The following is a 10741-nucleotide window of genomic DNA, read 5'->3' on the forward strand; positions in this document are numbered from 1 at the left end:
TTTTAAATTTTTTTAAATAAAATACTCAAACAACACAAATAAAATATTTTTAATAAAAAAATAATATCTTGTTTTTGTTGGGACTTGAACTTGGACCATCTGGACCATCGAAGACGTTGCGGTGGTGTCGAAATTAAAGTAGACTACATACATATGGCCACGTCTATATCCCTTGCGGGGTAGACAGAGCCAACAGGCTTGAAAAGACTGAATGGCCACGTTCAGCTATTTGGCTTAGTGATAGAATTGAGATACAAATAGTGATAGGTTGCTCGCCAATCGCCTAAAAAAGAATCCCAAGTTTGTAAGCCTATCCCTTAGTCGCCTTTCACTTATATTTATATGTTATAGGTATTATGCTGTCGTATAATGACAAATGACTTTGAATTTTAAGTTTCGTAACTTATTTGCAGGCAAACTCATGCCTTGAATTCATTCAAAAGTCGATAACTTTTTTTTTAGTGAACCGATTTTGATGAAACAAATTTTAAATGTTATTCTGAGTCAAAACAAAGCAATTGGTAAAAGTTTCAAGTAAATCGGTTCAGTACTTTCGGAGATAATCGTGATCATACATACAGACAGACAGATAAGAAATTAAAAAAAAATATTTTTGCTTTCTATTATTCATTCTAAGTGTCCCTCTATCCATTTCAGTCAAAAATACTAAATGTACAGACAAAATATTTTTACTATTTACTATTTTATTATATGTATAGATAATGCAAATCTTAAATTTACTTTTACCCGCTACAAACCTAACCGTTCCCGACACTTCTGAATAGGTAAGTACATCTACTCCTTCCATTTATGTCGTAAAAGTGCAGTGCTTGCGATGGTTACGGAGGTCAAATGGAAGTCACTTTACCTGATGCGGTCTCTGGCAGCATCACTTGAGATTCTTCGTGTAAAAACCTGACTTATCCAGGATCATGGCTCAATGTCACCCCGGGCTCCTCTCTAGAGAGAGATAATGACGTAACGGAGTAACGCCAGGAGGAACAATTGATGATTAACCGAATTGACCTATGCCTTCTTTGTTTGAAAACTGTGTGCACGAGTTTCTATGATACGATTACCTATCGTCATATTGATGATGCTCGTCGTAGACAATACGGTGTCGTACTTACCACGTTTTATGTCCATGCGCCCAAAGGACGCATCTACCCCTTACTGTCTGTACGTCAATATGTTCGAGTTTCATTGATAATGTATACGATATGAGATTGAGCAGCCAACACAAAAAAAGACAGACTGTGTAAGGTTTTAAAATCAAGCAATTTCTTGCAGCGGTCCAAATCAATATTAGATCATAATTCCACATTACCTGTTGATGTTTTTCTACAGTAAGAATTTTAAATAAGTAACTTGAAACAGTCATTGTTACATGATAGAGATATGATTTGAACCAGTGATCAGGGAATTATCATGCATCAATCTCTTTTCTTATTCCAGCAACTTAATAGTTTGACCACCAATGTTATTTTAGTTGTTTTTATGTTAATGGGGGAAAACATTGGCATAAAATGCAAGTAATAAATAAAAAAAATCTTGCATCATTGATAATATTTTATGTATGTATATGTATTTATAATGTATATTATGTATCTTGTATGTATTTATGATTTTTTTTTCTGTAATGTATGTATATTTATATATGCATGTGCACTTTATTGCACCACGAACTAAATTTTTTTTGTTTGGTCAGTTGGTTGACTGGTAGAGAATGCCAAACGACATTAAGTCCGCCTTTTGTACATTTTTGTTTTTGTGCAATAAAGTTTTATATAAATAAATAATAAAAAGATTCCTGTGTGTCAATAAAATTACTGCTATAGGTGTGGTAACTGGTAATTAATGTAAAACTAAACACTTCTCATGAAAATTCAATAGCCTTTATAGGTTATTTATATATCAAAAATTTTATTATTCTAAGTTTTGGTTGAAGTTACAAACATTTCACTAATAATGAATAAACACATAACAGGCCAAAACTTGAAGCCGGTAACTAAAATAACATTTAGCCTTTTCATGACGGTTTTATTATAACTGTAAAAACCTTAATACATAATGTACTGTCGAGAGTTAAATATAAGCATTATCACTACATAGATTTCATTCAAGATCTGGTAAATTTTCATCATCTGAATCACTTTCCAAATCCTCAAAGGAAGGCTTATCGGGCTTGTCCCCACCAGCGCCGCCGCCGCCCATCGACCGTAGCATCTCTTCTAAATCGTAAGCGCTACCGGCGTTACCTTCTTCATCATCGTCTTCATCTCTCCATTTGTTGAAATCTATTTTCAGGTAATGTGGTTTCTTTTTATCCTTGGTAAGGTTCGGCCAATACGAAGCGTCTTTTTTTTCTTTGCGAAGCACCATTTCTATGCACCTTCCTTTATTTACAAAGCCGCTATTTTCTGGAACCACTGCATCATACAAAGGAATTGTGACCTCGTGCACTTTATTGTCTGGTACATTGACGCCTTTGAAATAAACGGAGTCTTTTTCTATTTTGATAATGGGATCTTTCGACTCCACGCTGATTGTAAGAAATACATCTTCTTTGCGTTGGGCCCATAATACGGGAGGTGGGACTGCAGTTTCTCCTGACATTGTAAATATACAATTTTACTATTTAAGACACCACGTGAATATTTTCTCACTTCACGTTTTAAATATCTTGGTTCACAATTTGATAATCTATCACCACACACCGACCAACTTGCTTTGCTAATGCTGATTGCTCGCTCGCTCCTCAATTCATTTACGGAAGCCAGGGTTGCCATAAACTTGGAATATGGATACTACCATGTCGTAATTTCAACAAAGAATGTATCTACGTTTATTATTATCGATAGTTTCCATAAATGAAACTGAAAATTATTCACCCTTAAGGGCTTCAATGATGCCCAAAATAACTATTTCATGCGGACGAAGTCACAGGCACAGCTAGTAGTCTTATATTCAGTTAGTCTTCATAAAGAACTTAGGTACCTCTTAACAAAAAAATCAACTACATTAGTATAATAATTTTGTAACAGCAATATTTAACGTCTGTCAGAGAAAATGTTCGGATACGCGTTTGGAAGTTACTAAAGATGTTTTTTTTATTCCAGAAAAGTCTATAACCAAGAAACTAAGTTTGTATCAACATTAAATTTTTACATATTATTTAAAAACAAATAAATCGTATCAGCAGATGCATGGAGCTAGTCTTCGGGGCCTTTTTGATGATGACGACGTGACCTTTGATGATGTTTGTTTTAAATTTAAAAAGGTTAGACTTTTGACTTCTTATGGTTGTGGGTTCGATTCGAATAAAATCGAATTTTCAAAAGCAGGTACCTATTATTCCCCGACATAGATCCCTGAGTAATATATCCACAGATTTTAAGATTTATATCCATTTCAAACTTTCATTATAGAAACGAATCCAAAATGGCGAAATGAACTTGCAGTGACAAATTGTTCGTAGGGATAGCAAAGCATAGCATATGGGGTGGCCATATGTATGTATACAATATTTGACGATGAAAAACAGTAGTAGTTACAAATTGAAAAAAAAAAAATCTTGTGTCCATAATCACCAAGCGCCTTCGACAGCGCCAGATTTTAGATAAGTTTCTTTAAACGGTCAAACTTTACTCAGTTGGACTAACTGAAACGGGTTATCATATATAAGCGCTCCACAATCTCGCTAGATTTTTCGAATGAATTTCGGCTAGAAGTTTTTTGGATCCAGACCCTCAATCTTCTCCAAAGCGTACATGTAATCCTCAGTATAGTTCTCGCCGTTTGCGACAATGAACGCAGAAATTACCGCTGCGACGAGCTATTGCTATGAGCATTTCATTGTTATTTTTTTACTTTTTTAGGTCGTCGATATTTTTTTCATAAACGGACTTATCCGTTTCCATTCATGGTGTACTTTCATACATACTCGTACATATAATCACGTCTATATGCCCTGCGGGGAAGACAGAGCCAACAGTCAACAGAATACCTATACTTTGCTAGCCTTCGCATGGCCTTACAAATCATTCACCCTTACGCAGTTTAAAGGTATTATTGTTTCAAGAAAGAAAGATAACTCTCATTAACAAAATCATTACGTAAATCCAACTTGGAAAAAATACCATAGCTTATTTATAACGTAAAACCACACAACTGTGCTGTGCAACTTCGCGTGGCGCGTCGAAAAGACGGTATTAATATATGTGTGTGAGGACCACGACTTTGTAGAACCACCTTTGTCTCGTCCTAAAAAACCGACAAAAATAGGGAATAAAACAAGAAGGCGAGAAGAATATGTGAATCAGATCCACAGTCGTGGTTTTCTCGCCTTCTCGCGTGAATGTGGAGCGGGCTGAATAGAAGTTTATATGTCACCGTAACATAACAGGCATATTTATTCATATCCCTTGCCAGCAGAGCCAGCAGTCCTGAAAGACTGACATTTTCCACGTTCAGGTGTTAGGCTTAATGATAGAATTGAGATTGAAATAGTGATAGTTTGCTAGCCCATCGCCTATAAGAATCCCAAGTTTATACGCCTATTCTTTAGTCGCCCTTTACAAGTTCTATGGGAAAGAGATGGAGTGATCCTATTCTTTTTTTATATTGGTGCCGGGAACCACACGTATATAAAGGCATTATATACTATATATTTAGGCATATATTACTCAATAGTAAATATTTTCACTTCAATTTGTGTTTATTTATGTCAAAATGGAGACAGATGAAAATAATTGCCACCCTTTTGACAATTGTCATTGTGTGCGTTAGTGTTGCGACACGTGTCAAACAAGAGCATATAAAGATATAAAAATATCTAGAGTAAAAGAAAAAAAATAAATTATCAAGTTCCCTTCCGAAGCTAAACATTAAAATAAAAAGACGATAATGTTTCATTAAATAAATAAAAACACGATGTCAAGTTTTCAAACTTTTCTTTTCTGTATTTTAACAAATAAAATGGCTTATTATTCTAATAAAGGTTAATTAACAATTTCATGGATCGGCACTATTTTTACTTTATATTAATTTCTGATTAAAATCACAGTTAAAAGTTAATTGAGATTTACTTTTCTCATTTTACTAACATCAATATTGAAACATCTACTGTTTAAAATGGATGGAAATCGAATAAAAGTTATCTATTTTCTACAAAATCCAAAGTATAATAAGATATATATAAATGCAAATATATTGGTTATGCCCATTAAAATTCTAAAAGGCAACCAGTCGTCTATCTACCTACTTATCAGTTACCATTGTCTTAACTAATAGTTGGTAACATGTAGTTTCTAAAACTTACTTTATTTTGGCAGATTATCACGCAATACGCAAACATATTCTGTGCATAAATAATAACGTAAATGGTAAACATTTCTATCAGTATCAAGAGTTTGTCGCTTTTTTCAAGACACAGAAAAAAATAAGATTAAGTCATTATTACTTATTTACTAAAATATACCCATTTTTCATTTGGTGAGTATACTATTCATAGAACCTATGTAAGGTAAAACAAGACAATAATATCTAAAACTTAGTGCGTAAGTTAATAATAAAGTTTAAAAGATTTATTTTTCTTTGAATAATATAAATTTTACTTTTTTAAAGTAATAATCAATTTACAATATGACTTTGCCCTCATAGCTTTTAAAATTAATATTCATTACAAGTGTTAACAAGATATCGTATATGCCATTAGGAAATAAAGTATAATATTATTGAAAAAATATTTATTTTATTATTTCCGATTTCATGGTATTTCCGATTTATATCAATCATTTACAGGAAGGTATGCATATTCCTATGGCATATTAACAAATATCTACATCAAAGACGGAATGCAAAAGATCAGCGTACCATGATATAGCAGTAAATAGTAAAGAAGCAACTTCAAAATGTGAAATATAAATTACAATGAAAAATTGAGATAAATCTTATTTATATAAAGAGAAAATTATAAACTTGATCAAGTATTATTTACTACAGCTTTCTTATCGATCAAGTACTGGGTCTTAAGTGAAGTATTGCAGTAGATTACATAGTTGGAGGCTAAAGTCTTACACCTCCGGTTGGAAGACCACAGTTTCTTTGACGAGGGTATCAGATTGCTGCCAGCAGCTTTGCGCGCATGTGAAAATGAGGATTGAAAGGAAATGTAGGTGTGAAAGTGTAGTGTTGTGTGGTTGAAGATTGAGAGTTTCAGCGAATTCTGGGACGAGTTGTAGTTCACAGATAAGGAGGGAGCCGCATCGGGAACACTTTGTAGGGGTCGACGGGGAATCGGGGGTAGAAGCGGTGCCGGGGAGCGGAGCACCTAGTAGTGGGGGCTCTTCTCGGGAGTATCTGAAAGAAAAATGAACCAATTAATATCATCAACATTTTACAACTAGGATTGCTAGGCGGAAATAGTCAAATAAATAAAATAAATAAATATATACGGGACAAATTACACTGATTGAGTTAGCCTCTAAGAAAGTTCGAGACTTGTGTAACGAGATACTAACTCAACGATACTATATTTTATAATAAATACTTATATAATTATAGATAAACATCCAAGACCCAGGTCAATCAGAAAAAGTTCTTTTCTCATCATGCCCTGGTCGGGATTCGAACCCGGGACCTCCGGTGTCACAGACAAGCGTACTACCGCTGCGCCACAGAGGCCGTCAGTCAGTGTTTTAGATTGCCTGTCTGACCTTAATTAAAGTACAGGTTTTTCTTACGATATTTTTTTCCCTTACAGCAAAAGCATTGATTAGCAATCAATCTGCAACTTAGGAAACGGACTTTAAATGGCCGCAGACGGATTCGGACCTGTGCAGTGCACTGTGAAACGCGTACGCTTTTTTAAATCGGATTCTGTATCTCCAGCGGTAACCAACTGCTGCAAACATATGTATAGTCTATGACGTTATCACGTTCATTGTCAATTCTAGAGGCACACATAGAAGCATCGAACTTTTCCTTCGCCTGTAGCATCCGCATTCCGTCAAAATTTGCGATGTCTCCTAGTCCGTGAAGAATCGATATAACTAATACTCGATGGCTAGTATGGGGTGCTGAAAATTATAACTAGTGTCGACGGACTCACGAGCCTAAGAGTATCAATAACATACAGTGTAGCATGGTTTGTTTTACGTATATATGGTACACTCTTTTGTTATTTTTTGTTTTTATTCTATGATTTTTGTAGATTAATAAAAGATTTATCTGTCTACCTCAGTATCTGATGCGGGTTGCAGCGCAGCCGCGTGAGGAACGCGTGGAACAGCCGGTCGCCGTGCGCGGGCGCCGCCTCTTCGTACATTTCATCTTCGCAACCCGCCACTGCGCCGCGGTCTCCACCACACGATAATTCCATTTCTAAGAAGTATGAAATGAATGGCATAAGCATATTCTAAGAAATATTTATTTAAACTTCTTCACGTAAAATGTACAATATGAACTTAATGTCATATGGCATCCTCTGCCAGTTGAAAATGTGGACCAAAACTTAGATGAATATATATGCGTGGTACGATCTAGGGGCCTGGAGGCTTAGGATGGGCACAATTTTTTGGGGCAAAGGTTCACTGAAGAGCTTTTTTTACAGATATATGAATGAATTTTTAAAAAAGAGTCTATGATTGTAGACAAACATTCATATATGTCGAGAATACTGAGAGCAACTAACTTACCATTGTCTTGCTTATATTTATTTAGTAGCTCTGTGACTTTGTCATCATTCATTGATGCCTTCCTCCATTCTTCTTCCACATAAATATATTTTGGGACAAATTGCAAGGGCCCACATACAAGTCGGTTTCTAATATCTGGTGGTAACTCTGCTGTCTAAAATAAATGAAAAAGTAAATTATTTTTAAAAACATCTGTTCTTATATTTTCCAAATTTTACTTGAAGTCAAATATTTAACGTCATACCCTAAATCAATAATACATGGTGTAACAAATGTTTTTAAAGACCTACCCATTGAGATGTGAGTTAACATGGATGGCTTGGCACAGCCAGTATTGAGGGTTTCTTAGCTACAAAGAGTTAAACAGACAGACACTGTGAAATTATCAGAGAATACCTCCCTGAAAGTCAAGTGACGATTTAAAATAAACAGTTTTCCTTTATCAAATTAAATAATACTGTTATACCTGATGTAACAAAGCTTGCATGTCATCAGTAGGGGATGTGGGTTTGTCCACAGTCACCAATCCAGGCTCATCCCCACCTTCCAGTTCTGCAGCAGCAACGGGCACGCCAATTGCACCTACTGCACCTGAGTTGAAAACACACTTATAATGTTAATGTAAGTTGTGTATGTGATTATTGATTTTGAAACTTGATGAAATGTTTAATGTCAAAACTTGGCTTGTCTGTTATAAATCTAATAAATACTAAAGTTAGAATAATTTTTAAATGTCTTTTGATTCAAATTGTTAAATTACCTTGAACTGGTGACATATTCGCATTATGTGCATCAAACATTTGAAGGTTTCCCAAAGCTTGCTCGACTGATTCCAGTTCAAACGAATTGCTTTCTTCATCTTCATCGGAATTCCTGTACAAGGAAATTGATTGCTTTTGTATGCTACTATTAATAATGTACCATTTATTACTAGCAGTATCATTATTTTCTATTTTACCTCTGCATGGAAGCATTGTTCGAGCTGAGTACATTATCCACATTCATGATATTTCCATTTGCCGAGTCTCCATTATCATTTTCATCCCACTCGTCTGCTCCATTGCACCAGGTCATGTTTGGGTCACAGCTTGGCATTGCAACAATGGTGCTGGAGTCTGAAGGTGTATCTTGGATTTGACTACGGACACATAGCCAACTGTAATAATAAAATGTAAAAACAAAGTTTTAATTTGAAAAAAACATTAAGGAAGATAATCCTAATTTTTAATGGCTCTTGCAGCATTCAAATATCAGATTTTTTTCACCAGACAGTTTCACCAAATCTTTTATCATGCGAACCAATGTGATTAAGAACTCCCTTCCCGCACATCTCTTTCCCCATCGTAATACTTGAGGATGTTCAAGTCAAGAGTGAATAGGCACTATTTAAGCTTGTATGCACCACCTTAGGCTTGCTCTATCTTACTTACCACCAGGCAGGTTATGGTCTAGCATTCTCAAATTTATTATAAAAGAAAATAAGAACAAATTGTGAATACATTGCATGTAGTGAATATTAGTTCTTCGCTGATCACATTACCATGAAAACATGGTTATGTATAGTAGGATGATTTTACAAATTTTGAATTTGATTTTATTGACAAATTACTAGTCAAGATTAAGTGACTTACCTTTCCGACTGAATCCAACAGTTGGGGCTGATGCAAGCAAATACATACAAAGTACGATGGTATATAGAATTTTCAATTGGCGCGTAACATTGCACGATCAATAACCTGTGCAAGCCACACAAAGGGCATTTGGAAGAAAGCTGTAAATTTGTCAAAGGCGGCCAGTCCTGAAAAATTACCACTTCTTATAGCAAATATAATTAAGAATTAGATGCACATTTTCCTTTGTTTGTCGATTTATTACTAACTGGTAAACCGCCGATTTTATTGACTGTGTAATTCAGGAGGGTTTGATTTTTGTCACTTATTATTTCTTCTTCATATCCCAGATAAACTTTGCCTTGTGGTTTTGCCATTTTAATAATAAAATAAATTACTTTTGGATGGCTTTCTCTATTTACATTTTAATAAACTTAGTTTGGAATTAAATCAATACTACACAATACAAAAATGTCAGCTGTAAATTAACTTGACATTGACAATTAGACATAACGCAAAGTACAATACAAAGATTCTTGGTGCTTAACGCTATGACAAAAGCAAAAGGTTGTTTATTATTACATATCCAAATACAAACTTTCCTGTATTTGTTCTTCGTCTTATATCCCTAAAATGTTCCCTTTGTACACGTGCCCTACATAATTAATTTGTGGCATTCGCTACCATCTTTTATTACATATTTTATACTTTACATAACTTGGCAGCACTACCACCGGATACGCCATATGCATATCCGGAATTGTTTTAAATACATAATCCCCACCACACACCAACTTTTGTTAAGTCGGGTATGAGTGTATGAGCAAAGGGTATGAGTTCGTTTGGTCAGTAGTGGTGTGGGGAGGTTAAGAATTTGACCGGCGAAATTATGACCGGGGCTAGGTAGCCGTCGGTCCCTTTGCGTTTCCTCTGTTCTTGAGTTTTATGGGGAAGCTACTCGGTACATGCGGAGTTAAAACCGCAAAGATATTGTAAAACTTGTTTAATATGTAACATCAAGTTAGGTACAAAACTACAAATATTTTTGGGAGTTTTACAAACGCACATTTTTCTGGATGTAGGTAACATGATAATGGTGGTGACAAGCCGCCACATATATTAACTTTTGCACACAGTACATATCAAGTTACCCTGTATGAAACTATTACTGGAGTTGGGATGAATGTTGACTGGACACCCTATAAAAATACAAGCTTTCTACATCCTTGCACTTTTGATTACCTACGCCTAGAACACTGGCTGGGAGGTTAGAAGGAAAAATATCACAAATAAAATACGTTAGTTTCTTAATTACACAAATACAATAAATAGGGCGGTACCATTTATACATGCCTGCCTTTATTCCCACGTGTGCTTTGTTGTTAAACTTTGTGATAGTAAAGATTGTTCAGAATCTATCCAAAATTATGGAAT

At 35.0% G+C, this 10741-nt stretch overlaps 2 protein-coding genes and 1 long non-coding RNA gene across 3 annotated transcripts; 1 reads left to right on the top strand and 2 right to left on the bottom strand.

The window, feature by feature from the left end:
* The first annotated feature begins 644 nt into the window (after positions 1-644).
* LOC132902205 (uncharacterized) lies at positions 645-7940 on the top strand. Its single transcript, XR_009657044.1, has 2 exons — positions 645-785; positions 7244-7940. It is a non-coding gene; the product is annotated as an uncharacterized LOC132902205 (long non-coding RNA).
* LOC106137714 (uncharacterized protein CG16817-like) lies at positions 1880-2762 on the bottom strand. Its single transcript, XM_013338619.2, has one exon. It carries the CDS (start codon positions 2614-2616, stop codon positions 2116-2118), a length of 501 nt encoding a protein of 166 aa, XP_013194073.1. The 5' UTR covers positions 2617-2762; the 3' UTR covers positions 1880-2115.
* Positions 4960-9793, bottom strand: LOC106137713 (programmed cell death protein 2-like). Its single transcript, XM_013338618.2, has 8 exons — positions 9577-9793; positions 9329-9495; positions 8656-8853; positions 8458-8570; positions 8164-8288; positions 7698-7851; positions 7239-7383; positions 4960-6360 (listed from the first exon to the last, which is right to left on the bottom strand). The coding sequence occupies exons 1-8, from the start codon at positions 9682-9684 to the stop codon at positions 6075-6077; spliced, it is 1296 nt and encodes a 431-aa protein (XP_013194072.2). The 5' UTR covers positions 9685-9793; the 3' UTR covers positions 4960-6074.
* Positions 9794-10741: the final 948 nt, after the last annotated feature.

Source organism: Amyelois transitella, chromosome 10, assembly GCF_032362555.1.
Source record: "Amyelois transitella isolate CPQ chromosome 10, ilAmyTran1.1, whole genome shotgun sequence".
In the NCBI taxonomy this organism is placed as follows: domain Eukaryota; kingdom Metazoa; phylum Arthropoda; class Insecta; order Lepidoptera; family Pyralidae; genus Amyelois; species Amyelois transitella.